The sequence below is a fragment of the Phalacrocorax carbo genome, chromosome 4, assembly GCF_963921805.1.
Source record: "Phalacrocorax carbo chromosome 4, bPhaCar2.1, whole genome shotgun sequence".
NCBI classification, from domain to species: domain Eukaryota; kingdom Metazoa; phylum Chordata; class Aves; order Suliformes; family Phalacrocoracidae; genus Phalacrocorax; species Phalacrocorax carbo.
In genome coordinates, this window is record NC_087516.1 from 47383433 (window position 1) to 47408521 (window position 25089).

General features: G+C 38.3%; 1 protein-coding gene across 1 annotated transcript in view; it reads left to right on the forward strand.

Moving 5' to 3' along the window:
- Positions 1-25089, forward strand: part of PDGFC (platelet derived growth factor C) — a 138159-nt gene that overhangs the window by 72538 nt on the left and 40532 nt on the right. Inside the window, exon 2 of the mRNA XM_064449817.1 lies at positions 7159-7354. Coding sequence (XP_064305887.1) covers positions 7159-7354 — 196 coding nt within the window. The remainder of the gene's footprint in view (positions 1-7158; positions 7355-25089) is intronic.

The following is a 25089-nucleotide window of genomic DNA, read 5'->3' on the forward strand; positions in this document are numbered from 1 at the left end:
CACAGATGTGGAATCAGATTAGCTTCTCATTGTTCTGCCTGTATTTGGCAAGGAGGCTTTTTTATATCCAGTCTGTAATCTCTTCAATATGTGTGCTCTTACAGTTATCAATACTTTTGCATTTCTGTGTAGCAGTGCACCTACAAATAATTATGTTCTTACTAGAATTAACTGTAATATAGTGCCTATAAAACTTCCACAGCACTTTTTGCTGGAAATATTATATCCTTGCCTCTTTGTGTGCACCTCAAGCACAACTCATGATTCTGGATTAATTGATTAAATATCTGAATAGTTTTGGGTTGGGGGAAGAGGCCAGAATTTTCTTTCCTTAAGTGATGCTTATTTGTTCAGAGGTGACTCAGGTCAGTCAAACTAGCAGCTTGATGGAAGAGGACAGAGATAGGGAACAGTCCTTGACTAGAGTCTGTATGTTAGGTGATGGCTACTTACCATATAGTATTGTTATCAGGAAAAAGGTGAGGCAATAACATATGTGAAAAGATATTATTAAAAGGACCAGCTTGACATTTGTTTTAACCGTAAGAGAAAAGAAGGACGTCGCTATAATAAGTTTAACTGCTGATTGTCATTTTGCAGAGCTTTTTGTTAATTTTTGAATGACTGGAATGTGTTCTTATTATATGAATATGCAACATACTAACAGTCCCATTTTTTTCAGGGTAATTATTGGCCCATGACTGAAAAAAGCAGATTGTATTATTATCAGTCCATTAGAAAATAATTATTTCAACAGCTCCATCTATTTAATATAGATGGAATTCCTTTCATGTTCAAGTCAGCAGGAGCTTTAATATTGATTCCAGTGCAGCCAAGACTTTACCTGTGGATGTTGAAATAAATTCTTATTGAAACACTGTAGAATAATTAGATCTTAGAGCATGTGATAACACCAAAAAGTTACCTCATCTAACATTTAGCAAAAGGAATTCTTTATCTTGGCTAAAATGTAGTATTTATCTAGTTTTAAAAGATACTGAGAAGTTCAGGACCAAGACTGCCTTCCAAAAGAGTTTGGTCTGAAAACAGATCTCAATAGAGGTTACTTTTATTGCAAGTAGATTTACCGTGCACAAAAAAGCCCTGTTTAATTTCCATCCTCTTCTTTGAGCAGAAGCCAGAGTACTAGGCAAAGGGCTGGCAGAATACTTGAAGGTTATAAAGCATAAACTTGTAAAGTAAAAGTATAAACTCATTTTTGTTTCTTGATGCAATTTGGAATCAAAGAAGGTTTGTTAATATATGATTAGTCATGATTATCTTCTGCAAGACGTTAAGTCATGCAGCTTTTGGAAACTATTGAATCTTTTACTACAGTTCCATATTCTGTTCTCCAATGATGTGTCTTTTTTTTTTTCTCTCTCTCTTCCCCCCTGCCTTTTTTCTTCCTTTTGTCCTTCCTTGTTGGGCCAACTGCCAAAACTCAGGGTTCCTGAAGATCGATTAGAAAGCTTTTGCTTCTCTGTTCGCTTCATCCGTGTGCAGTCCTTCACATAATGTTCTTTGCATAGCTTCAGCAGAAAGACCTTTAGCCAGCAGTTAGTGTATGATATTCAGCACCTAAGGTAACAGTACAAGTTTGAACTCAAAATAGTAACTGAAGAAAAAAGGAATAGGTTAAATTGTAGGATTTAAAAAAAAAAAACACCAAATACAATTCTCTATACATTCATCTTGAATTGTGTGAACTGGAATTTTTTTACATGCCTTTTCAAGTGTGTGAGGTAAGTATGTGTCAGAGGAAGGAGTAATCTAAACAAGATGTAATATTTCTCCTACATGTTTCTAATTTGTTACTTTACATCTATATAATACTTCATATGTTTGTATTTGTTATGTTTGCTAATTTAGGTAATAAGTACCGGTATAAAGAAGCAGATTTCTAGTTAAAAGTTGAATTTATCGTTTTGTGATAGTTGAAAGGTCATATGCGTATATGATATGTGCGTGTGGGTGTATTACAGGTATGTGCACTTCTCCCTCTATTTCTTACTAATACCTGAAGAATCATGTCAAGATTTCAAACATCTGAACCAAAGCATAGAAGCTACTCAAAATGGAAAATCCACAGAAGGTTAGATGTGTCTCAGAGACTTAACCCAGAAAAGCCACAAACCGTACCACTTAGGAAAGCTATCTTAGGAGATAGATACAGCAAGCCTGTGTGAAATTTTCTTTGCTCACCACTTGAAAAGGTGATGATGAAAACAAACCCTGTGTGCTTCAAAGGCATTTCTTGTAGTACTTGAGGCATAATGGTTTGGAAGAACAGACTGAGCATTAGGTAGGTTGAAAATGGGCTGGACTGCCAGGCCTGAAGGCTCAGCATCTAGTTGGTGGCAGGCAGTGAGTGGAGGATGAGGAAGCTGGACTTGATGATGAGAATGCAAAAGCTAAAGAGTTGTTTAGTCTGGGGAAGAGAAGGCTATGGGGCAGTCTAACTGCAGGCTCCCAGTTGCCTGAAGAGCAATTGCAAGGGTGACCAAGTCAAACTCTTCCTGGTAGCAGCACAGAAGGAAAAAACAAAGCAAACCCCAAACCACACGTGGCTAAAAATTGCTGCCTGAGGAGTTCAGATTGGACATGAGGAAAAGCATCTTACCTAGGGAGATAGTACAGCACTGGAACAGGTTACCTCAAGGCCCTGTGGAGTCCTCATCCACAGGGGTTTTTGAGTGTTGTCTAGAAAATGCCAACCCTCAAACGGGTGACCTGCTGTGGTTCAAGCAGGAATAGTAACCCAAGCAGGAGCTGGGACTGGAGGTCCCTTCAAAGCAGCATTTATATGATTTTGAGTGGCTGTGCCCTGATATCGACTTTATATACAAATAATACAATTCTCCTCAATTTTCTGCCAGTAACAGACCATTTTCCAGCTTTTCCTTTGTACCCAGCCAAAGAGTTAAATTTCATTTTGACTGTTACATTCAGATAATAGCTAAGAAGTGCCTGGAGGCAGCTGAACCAGAGACAGGACAGAAAGAGGTACCCCTGTATGCCCTGAGTTACTACTTTTGAAAGTAGGCTTACTGCTTTTTGAAAGTCTGGTGAGAGAGGAAAAAATGGCATGTTATGTTACATTTCAGAGAATTTATTCTACAAAGTCTCGGTTTCTGTACATATGTGGAATGTTGTAAAAATTATATGGGAATGTTGTCAGGAAATCCTTTCGATTACTTTAATTAAAAAAACCTGCTTCCCTCTGAAGTTCTGAGGTAATGAACAAGTAGTTACTGTCATCTTTTGTTTCTAAGTTTTAAAGCAGAGGACACACACATACTGCAACTTTATATCTGAAAAACCTCTACTATTAATTGGTAAATATTTAGAGTTGAAACTTTTCTTATGTTTGAATTCACCTTTTTTTTTTTAAAGCAGCGATAGCCACAAGTGAGCTAATGCTGTTTCTGAAGGCCTAAAAGTTGATTTTCATAATTAAGGGCTATTGAATGAAATACACAAAATAAGATATTAATAGTGCGTGCTTAGCAGTACTCTCATGTTGTCCTGTTGTGAAATTAGTGGAGGTTTAGCAAAAAGTTTTAAAAATCAATTTTACCAGTATTGTGTGATCTGTTAAGTGGATCCTCCCTTAACTGAATCTGTGCCAAAGCTGTTACTCCACCCATGGTGCTCCTCTCTTCTTCTGCAGCTCCTCATCTGTCTCCTGAACTGTATGTGATTTGTCTGAGTTTTACCCGTGACCCTCACTAAAATGTAGTGATTACAATGTACTAAGAAAATGGTATTTGCTATATTTAAAAAGTGTCAGTGCTGATCTTTGTGAAATGTGTTGTGCCCATGGGGGAAGAGACCTACTTTGAAGTAGGCAGGAATGAGCTTGTCTAGTCGGAGGGTTTAATTTCAGTTTACAGTGGCATCTGCTGATCTCTTTGGCGATACCGTGGTTTTTCATCTGTGTTACCACATTGGTGGAAGGGTTAGGCATTGCCGTGCTTCCAGAATGCCTGGAATCTTGTAATTTTTCTTTCTACATTGATAGATATATAAATCTGGTGATAGCATCTTGTACCACATCAAAGACAACTGCAGCGACTCATTCTTCAACTTCAGGCTCTGTTAAGTGTCCTTTCCTAATAAGCGTAACCGTGTCATATCCCTGGGTCAGCTTAGGGATTTTTCCCACCTAGTGTGCCCTGTTTCCAGGACTTCCTCCTGCAGGTGATCTCAGTTGCCCACCTTCTGATGAAGCTTTTTACTGAAGGTGTAAATACATTGATTGTTTTGGTCCTTGTCTGTCCCCTTTTCCCTTTTGTGGTATTGTGGCCCTCTAGCTGAGATGGTGCCTTGCCTACCTCAGTCCTTGCCTAAACTGATTGTTCAGGGATGTTCAATGCTGTTTTGTAAATAATAATTTTTATTATTTTTTTTTTTTGGAGGGGAGGGGGAGCGCAGGAAGGATGGTTGTTAATACAAAGGTAGACAGATCACGGTAGCAACATATATCGCTTTGGAGTTATACAGCTCACCGCTGTAAATCTGACTGAACTTGTTACTTTCTTTTAAGTGTAACTTGGACTGATTTATCCCTAAAATACAGCCAGGAATTGCTAAGTCATTCCATAAAGAATAGAGTCTGTAGTCTCATCTTAGCTGCCTTCAGGTAGCTGAGCTTTTCACACAATTTCCTTCAGAAGAAATCGTCAGAACATACATGAACTCAGTAGGAAAAGGCTAGCTTTTTGTGGTACAATGGTATGATTTATGTAGAATGGATAAAAAAGGAATATTGCGGCTTATCTGAAGACAAATAACAAGCTTCATTCCCCAGTGACAGCAATTACTTGCCTTTGTAGTCACACAGAATAATTCTTTTGTAAGAGAAGAAATTCCACTGTGCAAAAGCAAATATTTGAAATGGAGCAAGTGTTGTATGGGGGAATTTGATATGTTAATGGAACACTGTTGTGTGCTAAAGTAAATAGGTATTTTTCCTCTACAAATGGAGGAGCTGGACACCAGAGATACTGCAACTTCTGTTCACTAGATTGCAATATGCCTCTTCTTTCCTTCGTCCCTTTTCATTGACTTCTCTTTTGATATGCCTGGACTATTTACAGTCCTTACTTGCTGCTGTTATCGTTGTTCTGATGATACAAAAGAAAACACTTCCTTAATGTGTTGTGAAATGTAACATGGTTTGTAATCCGGTGTGTGCTTTTAAAGACAAAATGAACCACTGACTATAGTATTGTCAGACACCACACGTTGACATGTTTGTCTGAAATGGTGGTCCTTTGCATACTTTGGAAATAGCACTCTGGTGCACTAATCTCTGGGAAAGTAATTTTTGTTATTGTTGGCTCCCTTGTTTAGCGTGCAGCTCTCAGCTGACATACTATACATTTTAGAAAAATACTTGTGACTCAGCTAACAAAAGCCCAATGAAGTGTCTAAATTAGGAATCTGTGTCTTGTGCTTCTTTTTGTGCTGTTTTAACTTATTACTGCATGCTGTCCTGTCTTAGTTGTAAACAAGACAGCCAGTCCTCTGCAAGGCAAGACCGCACTCTGTCATTTTTATATAAGCAGCAATTCCACTTAAAAGAAAATTTACCATTTTCATACCACAAGTAAAAGGCACCAGTCCATCAGAATAGAAGGCAAAAGTCCATCAGACTTCAAATTACGTTTAAGTATAAATTAATTCTTTTAAAATAGCAGTGCTGTTTCTGTGGCCTTCTTTTCTTGCAGTACATTCATTTAGCTGTCTGCCTTTGCATGCAGCTATAATAAGGTACAATTGCAGTGTATGTTTTCATTGTAGACTGAATTATGTCTTACATAACTTCAAATGAATGTTCATCATAATGCTGGTTATAAAACCATCAGAAAAAGAACATAAAATATCTAACTGCAAGAGACAGTGAAGAACGGAAAACAAAATAACTCTCCAGTACAAAACTACAAGCTTATTTTGTTACTAAAGTTATTAATAGGTAATGCTGAGAATTCCTATGATTTACTGACTGAAATGTCAAACCTGACTGTATACAGGCTTTTAGGAAAAGTCAAAGATAGTAAAAGCCACGTGGTATAGCATAAGGGATGGGTTTTGCATTAGATGGAATTAAATTTTGTAGTTTAGAGATCTCATCATTGTATGCCACAATGCTAATATATATTGGGATTAGTTTAGTGCCTGTTTTTTTGCAGCTAAATACCCGATATGAGCAGATTCCAGCTGCTGAATGTGAATTCCTATGAGTACTGGGTGCTTGAGAATGAGGTTTTTTGAGTTACTGTGAAGAAAGTTGTTGGGGCTCTGAAAAGCATAGCTGCTACTCACCGAAGGAGTCCTTTCCTTCTGGTAACTCCTTCAGTTATGAATTCATAACCTAAAGAGGTCTTTTCAGTAGTTTCAGTGTTAGTGTGTGCTTTAAAAATCAAATGCAGTTAGCTTATTTCTTTTGAATGCCTTTGCTGCTGCACTGCAAAACATTCATTTAATTTTACATGTGTTTAGTCTAACAATGCTGTGAAGAATTCTGGGGAGTGCCCTCAGTTGAGGCTTGTCAGTAAATGCCTACGTTCTTACACTTGGTGATTCTCCCAAGCTTCCCAAGCTTGTCCCAGTTTCATTTCTGTATGGGGATAACTTTGTTCTGATACAGCCCTCAGGAGGGAGGCAGCCATCAAACTCCTTATCGCTGGACTCAAATGCAGAGCAGTCTCCTTTAACAAGAAATAAATTTAAGTGATCCCTTCTGTGGTAGGTGTGAGCAGACCTCTCCCTGCACCCTCGTGTGGTCTCTGTGCACTCTCCAGTGAAACCATCTGCAGGCTGCATGATGTAGTCCCTTGGGCTGCTGGGCTTCTGTGAGGAGACCAGTCTTGCGTTCAAATGTTTGCAGTCACATTTCTCTTATCTTCACTTGAACTTCTGTTCTGCTTTCTGAACAGCAGTTGAGGCTTGGGTTTCAACAACTTTTTGCCAGAAAAGTAATACATATCACTTTTGGGTTGTTGTTACTATGTAGATTTTCCAAGCAGAAATTCCTTGCAAGATGAAGAAAAGCAAACAAAATATTTTTTCAATCTGAGCATACTGGACAAACGCTTCAGGAAAAGGAGAAGAAATGAGTATTGATGTATCTGTTTTCTGTCTCTACTATAGGCGTGCAGGATCCTCAGCATGAGAAGATAATTACTGTGACTACTAATGGAAGTATTCACAGCCCCAAGTTTCCACACACATACCCACGCAATACTGTACTAGTGTGGAGATTAGTAGCAGTAGATGAAAATGTGTGGATACAGCTTACTTTTGATGAAAGATTTGGGCTTGAGGACCCAGAAGATGACATTTGCAAGTAAGTTACTTTTCCTTTAACCTCAAAAAAATCTGAGGGAGGTGTGGGGGATGGAACAAAAGTGTTGCTTGAGTTTTGCAAAACTGTGATACTGCATGTTAATATATTTATAAAATGCCTCTTTTAAAATATTAGTTTATTTTCTTTTTCAGTGCTAGAGAAGGATTTCATGCTTGAAAGCTTTGGGGTCCCCCATTTTCCTTCTGCATTCAGTATCTGGGCCACAGATACATTATGATACAAAAATGTGAAATATTTAATCTCTCAAGTAAAAGTTTTGACATCTGGGAAAATATTTTCGACAGAGTGTTAGAGGAATTGATGTCTAAATTTTACAGAGAAGATTTGGGTAAGCAAATTACCTGAAGTGGAGTTCAGGTCATGACACAAAGTACAACATCCCTGTTTAAAAAACAAAACAAAACAAAAAACCAAAACCCAATCAAAACCAAACAAAAACCCCAAACAAACCACCCTGAAGAAAAAATGGTCAAGTTCCCACTTTTCTATGAAAAACAGCACTTACAGTATTGTGTTAATTGACATTCCTCGATGCTATTTTTTTCCCAACTTCAGTAAGTATTCTGCCTGCTCAGCCACTGGCACAGGCTTCTGTAGGACCTGTGGAATCTGTATGTCCTTCCTGTGATTTGCAGCCGAAGGCTTCGTAGCTTGGGAGAGAAACAACTGTGACATAAAAGGCATTAGGACGATGTAGTTCTAAACCAAGCTGTCTGATTGATCGTGTTTTGGGTATTTTGTGAGGCAGTAGGGGATGACATTATATATGCTTCCTGTGGGTGGGTGAATGGGGAGAGTTCCTAAACTCCTGTATCCTGTATCTGTCTGCCATCACAGCAACACATTGTAAAAAAAACCCAATCTGTGAATAGTGGTACGTTTTCTGAACTCTTTTCAGTAAATTAAGTAAAATATGTCATTTGAATGGCATATCCTCCTTTGATGTGTTCCTGGAGAGGTACTTCACACAAGTGGTTGGTTTTGTTCTTGCAAAGTATTATTTTGTTTTGTTTTTCTGTTTAGGGTTTTAGTTTTGGGTACCTTCTATACACATTTGATTTTTGCTTTCAGTTTCTCTAATTAACAGGTATTCAGTTGGTTTTGTATCTTGAATCAGCTTTTGATAATAAATTTGAATTTCTTAGAGGTTACTTTTGCACTTAATTTGGGAGCTGAGGATACATGACAGGTATCCTTCTTTCATAATTCTGAAGGGAGTAGGTGTCAAGGCCATGTCAAGTATAATTAAAATACTAAGTACTATAAACATATGTTTGCTCAGATGAGTGCACTCCCTTTGCACATTAATTCTTTTATTTAAATGAAAACTTAGCTTGCTTTTTCTTTTCTTTGCATATGGCAGAGTGAAGTGGCGAGTGAAAGAAAATCCAGGTAGGGTGACTCATTCGTCCACTTGCAAAGAAAAAAGTAAGATAAGTTAAAATATTTTTAATATTATGACTAGAATAGTATTTTAATGGGAGTACATTTATTTTAAGTAAACAGTGTGCTGAATACAAGATTACTGGTAAAATTAAGAAACAGTAATAAGTCACTCATAATCTTCTCTTGGTCGTAATCTTATCATGTTCGTATTTGTGCAGGGATACCAGGAAGTTGTACGAATGCAATTCCTGATATGAGCACTTTGAGGACCCATTGGGCTTTTTGGCTTGGAAGATATGACCCTCTGAAAAAGTGGGTCATATTGTTGTTCTTAACCAAAAGAAAAAATATAGCTAGGTTCCTATGAAATTTAAATTCGGTAACAAACTTACCAACAAGGTACACTTTTTCTTTACTGTGAAGGGAGTATAAATAATTGACAAGTTGAGGGAATAACTAAAACACAGATAGTTTAATTATGTAAAAGAATTCTACACAGGCCAAGTTAGTTACTGGTTATCAGAGTAATATCCCTTTATAAGTAATGTCTTGCATTTCTTCTCTCTTACTGTTCCTAATAAAATGATTTAACCTTTTTTCCAGTACCTTCTGTAGAAAAGCTAAAGGTTTTTATTGACTGCATCCCATACTATTTATTACTCCACTGTGTTTCTGCCATCTTGAAACACACAAATCACTGTTGTTGCTGTAGAGTACGCAACAGTTTCTCCAAAGGCTCGTTCATATGACAAAGGACAGAATAAAATATGACATGAAATTTAATGTATTATAACTCTATACCTTAGAGTGACCTGATCCTTTAGTTCTGACCTGTGACTGAAACTATGTAAAAGCTGCATCCTGGTAGTGTTAGACTTTCTATGCAACAGTGTACACTTTGTACCAGTATATCTTTCTCCCCCTTCTGTAGTGCATGAGACAACCTTATGAGTTACCTGCAGCAGTCATTGTCAGAGTTTTCAGTCTGCTTCTTAAGCTGCCTGTTCTGTGCAATGCCAGCGTCTTCTCCATCATCACTGTAGGCTGCAATGCCCTGTAGTGTCAGCTCACTGTGTTGATGAGTGAATATGCTAGAGAATATCAGTTTAAGATAAGTAGCAGCTTTTAAATCTCATAGTAATTCAAATATTGCTCACACACAGGAAAAAAATAAAAGAAAAACATACCCAGCTATGTAAGATGTTTTTGCTTAACATAATTCTGTAACAGGAAAACAATGGTAGTGGTGAGTAAGAAATGTCCTAGATGTATCCTGAAGCTATGGCAAGTTTTTGCCTGTATCTGGCTGACCTGACTTCCACACTTGGATTTCTCCAAAGTCAGTTCTGACATTTCAAGCTATTCTGTGAAGTCTTTTAATCTACAACAAATATCACATTTTACAGATGCATTGGAGGTACCAATCTCCACTTTAAACACTTTCCTGAATCTGAATCAGAATGATCCTGCATGGCTTTTTTTCCACTTCATTTTTACATGGGATTACACTTACAGTATTTACTAAGGTAGAGCATTTGCATTACAGCAGATCTGTTTATGACCAGCCATCCTGACCCAGTCTCACATGGAATAGCATTAACATGTATAGTCCTAATGGTTGTGCTAGTTCTCACCAGTCTTAAGCATGATTGCTATGTTCTGTATGTTTTGGGAAAAAAGTTTAAATTATAGGGTTTTTAGAATAAACTTCTGATATTTTGCCTGTATTTTTCCAGGTGAGTTTTGCCCTGGTTTTACAATTGTGATGTACTTGAAACTTCTGCATTGCTTAAAATACAGCTAATTATTTTTAACCATAGTTCTACTTCATCTCACTGCATTCTTTCTATGGGTGAAATGTTAAGAATCCCACTGTGTCCTTTCCAAAGTGAACACAAGCTCCTGTTTACGTGGAAACTAGATCCGTGCATGTATCAGAAGAGAATTAGGTTATTTGGTTGATAATATGGGTATATATTTCTCTGCAATATTGCAGAAATTTCAGCCTGGTGCACTTCGTTTGATTCCCCCAGCAAACCAAATAAATGAAAAAGGAGGAGGATGCAATCTCCTGGCTGTTTGTGCAGTACTGTTCAGATGACAGAACTGGCAGTGAATTTTCCTTACATAAAGGAATTTCTAGCTAACAGGCATAGTGGACGTTCAGTATGTCCACCCTTTCTGTTGAAGAAAAGGAGCAGCTTTTCTTCTGCTGATGTGATAGCTGATATGACAGGTCATTACTTTCATGATGCTAGCCCCTCAGTGCTGTTTTAATCATGAGGCCATTAGACTTCTGTGCCTGACAGACCCTACCACTGGGGAGATGCCCTAATTCTTGACCAGGAGGGAGTGATTTTTGCTCAGTTGTTGCTTGTTGTCCAAAATTGTTGCTGTCTGTCTCTGAGAATATGCAGTGATAAACGCTTTGTGATAAACTCCTCTGTGACAGCAAGACACAGATTTAGCTTTCTTCCAGGAAGAGCATGGATGCTACAGTTGCCTTTAACAGGCAGTCTGATGTTGTGACTAGGTTGTTCACTACATTACAACACAAGGCTGCAATAGGAAAAGAAGAAACAAAGAAAAAAAAAACCAAACAAACAAACCCAACTTTCTTGTTAGTAGCATGTGCCAAACTCGCTCTCTCCCTGTGCATGGAGTGGCTCTAGTTGTTTGTCTTAGTGGTGATTGCAGCTGTTCTTTCTAATCATCAGATGATTACAGTCTGTTTGACTTTTATTATATATAATAATATGCAGAGATGTGTCAAAAGTCCAAAGTGCAGTTACTGTAGATAAGATGATAAGGATAAGATACATGAGTAAAAGAATGTGGAACCAACTGATAGTTGAATAATAGATGCCATTTGACCATCATCTTCATTTTAGGATAGCTGTATTAATTTCTGACTTTCTTCAGTCCTCTAATAATTTAAAGTATGAACTATAGTCTGTGTGTGGTGTTTTGATTTTCTTTGATGGCGGGGGGGACAACGGGGAAGCTTTTAGTAGCTGCATATGTGAATCTGTTCATATAGTTATGTAAGTGAATTATTCACCTATAATGTTTTGAAAGAATTCCCAAAGCTTGTCTAGTTAATATGTGCAATATGTAGAACTTTCGCCTGAAGAAAATTAATTAAGCTGAAGACAGCTGTCAGTGCTAACATGGGGTAGAATCTATGTAAGTAGTACTCTGATTTTTTTTCCTCTTCACATCAAATTAAATACTTAACTCTTAATACTGGGAATGTTCTTCCTCTGAGGGTTCTTAGGATGATGCTTTAAGATACAGAGCCTACCTTCCTTTTCCCTAGTGTTTCTGTAAGCTACTTGCCTTCGCTTCAGATCTGTTGTGACTGAACTGTGCCCCAGCTATTCCGTTCCGTTCAGGGAACATCAAGGTTCTGTGCTAGAAATCATAATCCAACTGGCTTCAATGGTCATATATGTTCCTAATAAATGTATTGTTAGGAAATTATTGACAAGGGTTAAAAAATAAGAAGCTTTGGCTCAGTCTGACAAGACTGAAACAATTGTGTTAAGAAGAAACATAACAGACACTGTCTTTAGTCAGTGGCTATGAAGAAGGAAAATATTTGCTTAGCTGTTTTTTTTTTTTTACATAAATTGTGTTAAATGCATATTATGCAGTGATAAGTTATGGCAAGCACAATAAAAAGGCTACACATTTTGTTATGTAATTTTCTAGAGACCTTTCTATAATATAAGGCACAATGAGTAATGTGCACCACGTTGCAGCTTCCTTTCTCATAATTACTACAAATCTGTACATCTAGCATGTGGAGTAAAATAAGGATGCGTAACTGCAACTCTGAAGTGCTTCAGTAAAAAAGAGGACAAATGTTTGTTTGGCCCTTTGTCATGGAAGCACCTTATGGCATCAACAGAGTGCATTCATGAAAGAATTACGGCATCTTTTTCTTCTAGAAAGATGAAATTCCATCTCCTTATCCCCAACACTGGGGAAAAAATGTTTTGCTTTGAGTGCATTGTAAAGGCAATATTGAAGTATGTGCAAAGAACATACTAATATCAAGCACAGATTCAGAAAAAAAAATACAACTCCTCACATAAAGTATTAATTCTGGGGCTTCTGAGGTCGGTAAGTTCCTTATCAAGGTCTAGTTCCCAAGAAAATCATTCTCTGGGCAACTGATGGGCTGTCCTTACTGTCAGACAGTCTTAAATGCTTCTGGTGGACTGTGATTACAGAAGACGAAGTTATCTCTCGGGTAAGTACAAAGTTCAAGTTGGCTTTGAATAACTGGACAAAGACCTTTAAATGAACTCTGTATTTAAAGAGGAACTGGTGCAGACAATGTTCATGGCGACTCACATCACTAAGCAGCTGGGCTGCTGGGATTTGTCCTTCTCAGGTATTTTCTTATTTTTTTTGTCCCCGACCCCTACCCCCCATTCTGAAGATGCAGGGATTGGTGCTGCCACCTCTATTTGAAAATTCAGAAAACAGTGAGGAGTCCCCCAAAATTTCTAAGGCTTCAAGCTGTGCGCGGGGAGGGGAAGTCAGCACCAAAACCCACAGATCCGGAGAACAGAGATGAACGTTATAGTGAAGACCAGTCCTTAAAGCTCTCTTCTTACAGCTGTTGCCTTAGAATTTCAGTGTTCAATTTTAGCCACCTGTTTTTTATGAGATGCTACATATAAAGGTGGGCAAGGCTCTGTTTAGGCGACTACATATCAGTGATATTTAAATGTCTCTTTCATCATTGGCTATAACTTCTTCGGCAAAAGTGAAGTCATACTAAAGTTAAAATTTATTATAGCTCTGTTCTGCAAGTCAGACCCATCTGGATAGGATTGATTCCTTTAATACATGGAATTATAAAAAGCATATGAACTCTCATTCCTCAAACACAATTTCTTTTTTATGTTTTTTTGGTTTGGGATTCTTTTTTCCCCACACACATAAATTACTTGTTAATCATTTTTATTCAAAGTCTGAAAGGGGGTCATATAATTTAAATGGTTGGGATGAGTTCTAGCATTCAAGTGCCTTAGATTAATGGAAATACTGGTAGGAAAGAATAATTATTAAATAGCTAATTTAAGCTGCAGTCTTTGGTAGCAACACTGATGTTTTACCAGTGGCAGGAAGGTGGCATTTTAGGAGCAGTGTCTAGAAAATGCCACAAAACTTGTGTTAAGGCAACAGGTGGAGTAATTGCTTCTGGTGTTTGTGGGGCTGGTTTTTTTTCCTATTCATTTTTAGTTGCTCGATCCATTTGCAAGACAACTGAATGGTGATAATAAACTTCTCTTGAACTAAATGCTGAATGGATTTAAATGGAGTATGAGAGTGGGGGGTAGGGATGAGAGTTTTCAAGAAGTTAGATTAGTTTAGGATCAGAGTCCTCTGGTTATCTAAAAATTGTTCTTTTAAATGTAAAGAAAAGATTAATCCTATAAAGGTTATTTCTTTCATGTGACTTCAGTTGTAACAATATTATTTGAATTTAATGAATGCAGAAGAGTCCAATAGAGTCATGCGTCCTGCTTTACTGTGTTTTGAAGAAAACTGAGTGTGTTTTCGCATCAAAAGTAACTGGATCTGTTCCGTTTCTATTCTGATTTCATTGAACAAAAGTGGTGTTCCTTGGTTTTCGTTTTGGTTTTTTTATATATTTTTTAAGAAAGCTCTTTTTCATGATTTTCCATGATTCCAGAAGGAAAATGACTCTTTGATTACCAAATGTTTCGAACACTAACTCACCTTTCAGCTGGTCCCATTCTGCTGATTTAGCTGTTGTCCATAGCTCACACTGTGGCAGAGGTGTGTACTGTATCCAGCAGCATACACATTCTTTGGGTTCTCTACTGCCTATTGAAAGTTGCTTAATAGCATTCTCATGATAACAGATTTGTAAATGTGACAAAGCAGATACTGCAGGCAGTAAAAGAAAACTATAGGCCCATCAGCCTTACCTCAATCCCTGGGAAAGTTATGGAACGAATCCTCCTGGGGGCCATCACAAGTCAATTGAAGCCCATGATTGGGAAAAGCCAGCATGGCTTCACTAAGGGCAGATCGTGCTTGATAAACCTGGTGGCCTCCTATGACAAAGTGACTTGCCTGGTTGACATGGGGCGGGCAGTGGACTTCTCCGAGGCCTTTGAATACGGTCCTCCACAGTCTTCTCCTGGAGAAATTGATGTGTTATGGCCTAGACAAGTGGTCTGTGCAGTGGGTGGGGAACTGGCTGACAGGCCGCACCCAAAGGGTGGTGGTAAATAGCTCCTTTTCCAAGTGGCAACCTGTCACAAGTGGAGTCCCCCGGGGATCAATATTGGGCCCGATGTTATTCCATATCTTTATAAGTGATCTGGATAATGGGATCAAGCGTAGCCTGATGAAGTTTGCGGATGACACCAAGCTGAGTGGGGAAGTAGACACTCCAGAAGGGAGAGCTTCTCTGCAGGAAGATCTGGATAGGCTGGAAGAGTGGGCCAGCAAGAACCTTATGAAGTTCAGCAAGGACAAGTGTAAGGCCTTGCACCTGGGAAAACATAATCTGGGAGTGCAGCACAGACTGGGATCCACCTGGCTGGAGAGCAGCTCTGTGGAAAGGGACCTGGGGGTCCTGGTGGACAGAAAGCTCAGTATGAACGAACAGTGTGCTGCTGCGGCCAAGAAGGCCAACAGGGTGCTGGGTTGCATCAAAAAGGGCATCACCAGCAGAGAGAAAGAAGTCATTATCCCACTCTACTCAGTGCTTGTCAGGCCACACCTGGAGTACTGTGTACAGTTCTGGTCCCCTCTATACAAAAAAGATGGGACAGGCTGGAAGGGGTCCAGAGAAGGGCCACCAAGATGACCAAAGGACTGGGAAGCTGCCATATAAGGATAGGTTGGGAGAACGGGGTTTGTTCAGCCTTGAGAAAAGGAGGCTCAGCAGGGATCTCATCACCGTCTACCAGTAGTTAAGGGATAGCTACAAAGAAGATGGAGACTCCCTTTTTACAAGGAGTCCCATGGAGAAGACAAGGGGGAATGGACACAAGTTACTGTTGTGGGGAGATTCCGATTGGACACGAGAGGGAAATTTTTCACATTGAGGACAGTCACCCATTGGAATAATCTCCCCAGGGAAGGGCTTGACTTGGCCATGTTGGACACTTTGAAGAGTTGCTGGGCCATCTTGTCTAGACTCCGCTCTTCCTAGAAAGGTTGGCCTAGATGATCCCTGAGGTCCCTTCCAAACTGTGATAAAAAAAATAATAATAAAAAAGATAAAAAAATAGAAACCAAAAACACAGTACAGTTATAACTGAGACACTGAGAGAGACTACCCTGTAACACACATTTCTTAATCTTCAAAAAGAGTAAACTCACTTCTGCAGAAGGGGTTTAGAGCTGCAAAATTGTAGTCTCTAAGCAAATCAGGGTGCAATATGAGAAAGGGAAAGAGAAGGAGATGCTTCTCTGAGCGGAATGGGAGGACAGCATAGCCTGATCACAGTGTGTAGAAGGACATGCTGCACTAACCTAGGGGCTATCACTATATTCTTACCCACCCACTCTTCCCTCCTTTGCAGTAAATCCAGCATTCATTTTTGGTATCCACTGTTGTTAGAGGACACTAAAATGGATATTATTTTTCAAGTAATTTAAAATCTACCTTCACAGCCCAGATGAGTGTTAGGAGAGTGATTGCTGATGAGTGGGCAGTTGACATAATCCCTTACTCCCTTTTCGCACCAGAGACTATACTCGTTGACTTAAAAAACATTTTAGGCTCCTTAAAAGTCCTTCCTGGTCCTCTCAATCTCAAGCAAGCTGTTTGAATAAAGTAAACTATGTCCACTGTATCAAAATATTTTTGTAAACTGTCCTAATCCTAATTTATTGCTTCTAAAATTGTTTCATGTTACGGTAGTTGGCTATGTTTCTAGTGGTGTAGACTGAAGTTGTTTTCTTTGAAAATGAGTGTGGCACTGCTGGGTCTTGCTTGAGTCTAGGGTACTCTGGGAACAGTTGTTATTGATGGAGCTCTCCTGCTCCCGCCCCACCACTTAAAAGGTAGAATTAAATGTATATTATAAATGGGCACAAAACCACACTGTGAGCCTTCACCACCTGAGTTCAGGGATGCTACAGACCCTGTAGCCACCTGTGGTTTCTGGTGTGGCTCTCAAGTCCTTATGTCAAGAGAAATGCAAGTTGCAAAGGCAGGTCAGCAGCATAATCTAAAGTTACCCTGTGTAGTGTCTATATATTCCAGTTTATACATAGCATGTGCTCTCTCCCTGATGTTTTCTGTTACTGAAAGTCTAAGTACAGTTAAGCCCGTGGACTCAGTGTCGGGCTCATAAGCAGCTTTCTCCTGTTTAATCAGCAGGAATAGCAGACATACCAAGTGTCCTGTTCCTGGACAGACAGTTGTGTTTCTTCACCTGTTATGCAGCTTTTCTTCTTTCTCTTCCTCCCCTTGCCCTCTTCCTTTCCTCTCTCCCTCTCACTACATGCTGTGGTCACTTCCTTATGTGTACATCAAATTTTTAACAGAGTACATTGCTCACATGAAATTGTAACTCGATAGCATTAGCAGCAAATATTGTCAGTCAGACAAATCAGTAACAGTCCTGTCTTGCCCTTGATGCTGCTCCATTAGGATAAAGTAGAAGGGAAATGTAATACAGTTTGCATTAATCTGTTCTCATCTGATCATCAGGATATCTGAGTAGATGCATGTGCGTAAGAAATTGCAAAAGGGAAGATTACTTATTATAAAAAAGGTTAGATGGTCGTGTGGGAGTGTCCTAGGGGTTTTATAAGGTAAAATAAATAGGTCTTTCCCTTTTCTGACAGTAACATGAGAACAGGGAGACCAGTAAACTAGCAGCAATTAAGTACTGTTTCAAACTAGCCTTTGATTCATATGCTGTGGCTGGATTAAAAATAGGTCTGCGTGATTTTATGACCATTAACTTCTAAGTAAGTAAACTGAAGTGAGAGGAAACTCCTTACACTTTTAGGTGAAAACTGATCTCCTGCTAGGGTTGGAACCACATTTTTCTGCCTCATGCAGTGTTACGCGACTGCTCAGTTACACTATAGGGATTTTTCACTTTCTGTTCAAGTAGCAATTACTAGCCTGTCCTGAGGCAGGATATTGGACTTCGTGACAAATGGTCTGTCCTGGATTGGTAAATCCTGTGTGCTGGTCTGGCAGCCAAGAGCCCATGTGTTATTGTATCGCTAAACTAAAGAAATACGTGTTTTTCATTTAAATAAACACAGATAGACCCCCAATCTCCATTGAGGTAGGCAGGAAGGAGGGGAAAGGAAGAGTGGAAAACTGACCAGGCATGTAATGCTGCTGTATCATCAGAGGGTGCTTGAAGGCGAGGGGTGCTGCCTGCGCTGCCCTGGGTGAATCTTCACATGATAAAATTGCCCTTTAGGAATTTTTTTGTTGTTAATTTCTAAAATGTGCTTTTGAATATTGTTAGGAAATTGCTTAACCAGTAGTTGTCATATTGTTGACTGGAGCCGTAGCTACATTCCAGGGTATAAGGATTGTGCAAAAAGAAAAAACGACCACTTGGGATACTAGAATAAATGCTGCTTGAAAAAGAATGGTAAAAACATAATTATGGATTCACAGATGCTAAAACAGATACACTGACCACTGTGAACAGTGTGTGTAGAAGTAGGAGTTTTTACAGTAGATTAGAAAGAATGCTTTACAGCCTTGGTTGTTGATGAAAACACTGAGCTCCCGTGATGCTTTTGGTTTGATACAAAATATTGATCTGTACAGTAGGAACGTGTGATTTATTATGATCATTGTAATTCCCAGAATAAAATATACCAGAGTTTACAGAGAAGTACTGGGCAGAAGTTGGTAAAGCATTTCATTCTCCAAATTCTGGAGAGTGTAGTACTGTATGGCATAGGATTCACATGGAGCTGGTACGCTGTCTGGGGGCAGTGGGCTGCCTCTCTGTGAAAGGAAACGTGCTTTGGAGCGTGTAGTCTCCAGTGCAGTAGGACCCTGAATTCTGATGGCCATTTCTGTGTGGTGTTGCAGTATCGATACAGTATCACTATACATACAGAAACTGTACAGGTATTCTTTGGGAAGAATGAAGAGTAGGAGTACTAGTGTGCAGCACAATAAGAATACTCTGTCTTAGTACCATTTTTGTTACATGCAGTCTTATTTCAATTCATAACTTGTACAGCATACTAAAGAAATCTGTGATCCAGTCATGAAGTCAGTAGCAGAAAGCAGACAGATTAGAGGTGAAACAGTACACAAAAATGTTTCATGTAGATGTTATCCATTTTCTAGTTCTTGAAAAGTAACCTTTCCAAGTGACTTTGTTTTGTGGAAATTTTTTTTTTTTTACTCATGTATTTTATATGTCTGTGGGAGAATCTGTAGTCAAATAGGAGAACGGTAAGCATAGCATAATAACCCTGAGCAATGGAAACTCATGGAGATTTACTCCCCATGGAACTTCTTCCATTGGATTTTAAGATAAAGGCCAAGGTAAGTAAATGGACTGGGGCATTATTTGCAAGCTGATTCACATGTGTCAGTATTTTTTCTCCAAGCTCTCCAATTTTCCCAAATTCATCTTTGTCTTTGTTAATGGTAATAGTACTATTGACTGGCATTGGGAATACCTGCCATTCTTTTATACAAAGAAGATGGGAAGCCACCTTCTTTCCTTCTTACCTCTACTTTTGATCTGCAGGTTTGTAGTACCTCTTTCTACAAGATTCTTATTTAAGTGCTTGAAATAATGTATCAATAGAAGTTATACCAGTATAAATTAGTTCATAGTACAGGCTATCTGGGACTGTATTCTGTGGTTGCTGTATTCCTGAACATACTTACTTACATGCTTTATCCATATTAGTAGTTCAATGTATGCTTAAATAGTTCTAGTGTTGCTGTCTGAATATAGAATTGTTTTGCTTTAGAACCTGAAGAAAATTTACTAATGTATCTAGTTTACAGTTTCTCATTCTTGTGGCAAAGTTAATGCCCCTTCCTCCCCACAAGGCAGAAGTTACCTTCAGAGACTACAGGGTATTCATGTGCTTAAGACAGAGATCCTTAAGTACTTACAGAATACCTAGATACCAGTCACGATGATTTATTTCCTAGAGGTGTTTGTGTTGCAATCGACTAGTCATCAGGAAACAGATATGTTTTCAGCAATGAAACAAGCTTTTGATACAACAGAGGGTTTTGGGGAGGAGGCGGAAGAGATGCGTTTCTTTGGAGTTGTTTTTGCATTAACTCTAGTTCACCAGGTGACAAAAGCTACTACACAAAATGTACATGTCTCAGCTTCACATGATGCCTCAAATTTTCAGCAGATCCACAGATAATGGAAATAGGTTTTCTGGTAGACTGGAGAGTGGTAATGTAACAGTTAATTTCTCTAAATCAAACAACCAGAGCATCCTTTTCTTTTCATGAAATGTTCAAATGTTTGAAGAGTAGAATTTGGGGGTTTGAACTCTCTTGTTTCTCCCTTTTGCTTGCAGTGTTGTAAATATATATTTCTGATCAAAGTGGCTGACAGTGAATGAAGGGGAAGAAAACCAAAATCTAAGGATTACACTTCTTTTTTATGTATCCTAAATAACAAGGTAGAAATATATAGAGAGTTCTGCGGTTGTGTTAGAAGCCTCAGGCTGTTACTAATCAGTATGAAGAAAGATTAAATAGAGAGAACCATGGCAACCATCTAACATTTGTGAATGAATCTGTGTTTCCATAAGGCAGTTCTTAATGTACAGTACTGCATATTCTAAAATAGATGTATTCAAAGTAGGTTGGCACAGAAACTACAATCCATATTTGGTGAATGGCAGTTAGAAATGTTCTCTGTTTATACCTTGAGATCTTTATTTAATGGAAAATGTAGACATGGCAGGATACTTGGGGTATTTATGCTCATTTGCAGTATTGGCTGGAAGTGATGTCTGTTGCTGGAAGTGATGTTTGTGTATAATTAAACATCATTTTCTGAGTACAAAAAACTGACCTCATCAGTTATTTATTTGGATTGTATCTGGGTATGCTGTTCCTTTCCAGTGACTGTTAAAACACAGTTATGCGTAGGATCAGCAGATACAGGTACTACTATGGAAAATTATTTCATGTCAAATCATTGCTGTTCCATCATATTTCCTCTCTTTTTTTTAATGTTAAAACATCAAGCATGACAGACGTTGTAGCACATAAGTCTTTTTTTTTTTTTCCATTTGTTGAATAATCTGTAATGATATCCAAAGGAGTTTCCTCTTATAGTGCAAGGCACTGCCAAGTCCTCCTAAAGAGTATGAATGCTAGGGGTGAATTGCCCAGTCCCTTAGGCTCACAGCATAAAGTCAAATGATTCTGGGTAACTTTTTTCAGAACATCCTTTTGGAAAGACAAAATCCAGAGAGAATATTTTAAATATTTACTTTTTGTTTAATTAGATAGTCTTCTAAAAACAGTTTTCTTCCAGCATTCTATCTTTATTGTCAATCAAAGTAGCCCCAGTCAAATGTTTCTGATAACATTGGGCAGAATCATTTTTATTTAATTTTTGCCGTGCGTGGAGTATCTGCTGGTGCTGGCACAGGGCCACCATTTCGGTCAAGGTGCCTTCTCCCTTCCCTTCCTTCAGGAAATTTGCTTTCTATATCATTTGAGCTTCTTCTCTGCTGCCTGGCTGGGAAGTGGAGTTATTAATAGCTAACTCTTTACTGATGTGCACTGCTAGTGATTTGTGATTTCAAGATCTTTTTATCTGCTGGACTGAATAGAGGACTGGACTGAATGGGCCAATATTTTCCAGTCTGAGGTTCATATACATTTTTGGTGTCTGGAAGCACATACAAAACAGTATGAAGTAAATTAATGCATTTGAAAATCAAATTAATTAAACAGCTGTTCTGAAGCTTGAAAACTTGGGTGGCAGGTTGTTGTGCTACCTGGCCATATTGGAGGGGAAAAAAAATTACCAAAAGTAATATTTCCTCTTGCATAAACTGAAAAATAGTGCATAAGTGCCTGCAGTTTCATTATTACCAATTGTTTAATTTTTGTGTCATTTTGATATTAATCTTGTATCTCTGTGCATTGGTCTTTGAGGAAAGCTTACTTTAGTCTCAGGGAGAGGGGGCAGTATTGGTAATAGAAAAGAAGTTAGTTCTCCACCTATTGAATGAATAGTGCAGTACACTGTTCTTTTTACAAGTGTTGCTACATCTGTAGGTATTGTGTTTGCCTGAAATCCACTTCTATTTCTCTAATCCAGTATGCTGCTCTCTCCTCTTCTGCCTTCTTCCTGCTTGGGTTCCTCCCATGTTTCCCCTGCCCTTTGTCATAAGCTTTGCGTTCCCCTGCATTTTCGCTAGACACTGTACCCTGCGCTCACCTGTGGGGTATAACAAGGCTGATTAAATAGTTTGGGTCTGGCATTAGATACCAGGAATTTGAGTGCCTCTGTTGTGCTCCGGTGTTCCCATCTCCACCCAGATAAATGTGAATCTGCCCATCAGAGCGTTACTGGAGAGCTGGGTTGACTGGAGGAGGCCTCCAGAATTTATTTCAAGTGAGGCAGACAAGCTTTGTGAAAACATGTCTTCAAGCTAAACACTTGTCTTTACTTTCCTCTGTATGTAAATATAGTGTTTATTTCACAAAAAGCAATATGATTACTTACAGCTGTGATTTAAGTGATCTAAGAGGTGAAGACTACATAAGGTGTCGCCAATACTCTTACAGATTTGTCTATACAAATACACAGTTAAGTCAAATATGGAAACACAAAATTTTGTTCCGTAGGAAATTTAAATATTTCAGTAGCGAAAATTAAAAATATTTCAAATGGAAGTAGAAGAGGGAGAGGAACTTTTCCTGTAGAATGGTGGTGTTAAAACTTCGGTTAGAAAAAGATCAAAATTATATTTTCATGATGACACTTTTTAGTAATTTCCAATGTTTCCAAAATTGAAGCTGTCCAAATATAAAGCATCTAAGTTCCATACAATAACAGTTTGTCTGGTGAACTGCCAGGGGACCTTGAATGCTTTTGGTCTGCAGCTGAGGTAGGTATTTTGGTGTGCTGTGCCAGCACCAGGAAAACCTTGGAATTCCATGTGCTTTAAAACAAGTTGGTACAGGAATATTACAGTGTCCCACAGGACACTAAAAGAAAAAAAAAAACCAGGGTTTTTTATCAGCTTCCTATTTCTCCATACAAACAAAAGTAAAACTGCACAAAAACTTGCACAAAACTGCAAGCCAAGGTAAACACTCTGTCAGAAGATGTTTGGTAAATGACAGTGTAAACCACAGAAAAAATATAGAAAGGAGAGGAAAACCTATTCCCTTGGAAAACACATTTCCTGGTTGGAAAGGCATTGAAGTTTATAGTTGCTTACATCACTTCCTTGCTCTTTTCCAATAAATTCTTTGTTGAGGTTGTTAATCCAATCCACAGTCCTAGGCACCTACGCCATAGGGAAGAGGAATACCTGTTCTGGAACAGGTATAAGGAAAGGCATTTTGGGCATCATGAGTAAAGGCACAAGCATCTTTCATCCTGGGAAAGGCGACTGGACTACTTTGTCATAAATTTTACTTAGTAATATTTGAATAATATATTGAACATAGATACAGCACGAGAGCATTTATTTAGTTGTTGTCAAATAGGGTTGTGTTTTCTCTGTACACTGCACAAAAAAAGTCTTTGTTTGATTCAACTTGCATTTTAATATTTTTTTTACTCCATTGCAGATGGAAAATAGCTTCTCAGTTTTTAGTTAGTTATTCTATTTTTCTTGCATTTGAAGTACAAGCTTCTCTTGATGGAGAAATAATTTTGGATGGCTATGCTATTGTCCCCACTGCTCTTTAGCCCTGTGACGTGAAGCTGTAGAATTATGTAGCACCATCTTGTAAATGCTGAAGCATTTGAACCACTCTGTTTTGTTACTTCTCACAGCAAGTTCAGACTTCAGTCCAGATGTGCAATGCAAAGAATTTTAGTTGCACAGAAGACTCTTTCGGCAGACTCTTGCAGCACATTCAGCCTACAGAACTGACAGGAATAAAGTTACTGGCTAAAAATGTCATTATGTCCAGGAAACGTGTGAGGGACTTTCTTCTGTTGTTGTAGACCGAATTTCTAAAGATTCCCCTTGCTGATTGTGAAATATCTATATTGTGCAGGGAGCTACACCTACATTTGTGTCCAGCAGTAAGAAACCGATACTCATATCTCATATATTTGCTTTTGAAAACAGATTTTTTTGTCTACAGCACCAGATTTATTTGTTGAACAGAAATCCTCTACAGGTCCTGAGGGAGACGTTGCAGAAAGTGGGTAATCATTATAAACCGTGCCGTATGTACTGTACCATGTTGTCATGAGAAAGTTATGTTAGATTGGCTTATAAAATAGGTTTTAGTAAATCCCTTAAATAGTGATATTGGTAATTGTGCACACTTCAGTGCAGTACTCCTAAGTGCTATATAATGATTAGCGTTTCCAGATTGATCACTTGGAAACAAGTGGATTTCTGATGATCAGAATGGTATTAGGATGGGGGAAGGGTGATTGAGAAACCTCTCATTCAAGGTAACACTGATAACACAAAAAAAATTTCAGATTTTTTTTTTTTAAGTTAAGAATGATAGCTTGTTTAGAAATACTACATACATTTATCAAGGATAAAAGAACTGAGTATAGAAGAAACACCTTGACAAACAGAATTATCTGGGTCTGTCATGCATATCAGAAAGCTGAATTTTGTTTGGGTTTTTCAGATTACTTTTTCCCATCTATTTTACCTCTCAACTAATGGAATTAATTAGCATTTATTTTAAGGGTTTAGGATTTAAACTGTGAAATTTGAGTTTCTCTTACTTCAGGGGTACCAGGAGACCAAAGGGTGCAATAGAAATTACTCTAAGTTATGTAGAAGCACTAACACCTATGCTATGCCTGACCTCCCAGACATCTTAAGCTTACGTCAATAAACATAATGATTAACTTATTCACTCTTTACAAATCAGAAAAGTAGATAATTATTTCATATTCTTAACTAAAAAAATAAAAAAAACCTATCTTTGGAAATGTCTTAAGCTAATCTTAAGACAAAAGAAGTTCAGTGCTCAAAATAATTTTTATAAATGTGTTGAGCCCTGAAGTCTTAGTACAACTAATGTACACACTGCCTTTGTAATAAGTTGTATGCCTGATCGTAAAATAAAAACACTGGTGGATCAGTTAAAGGAGTTAGTGTTTGGGGGGAAA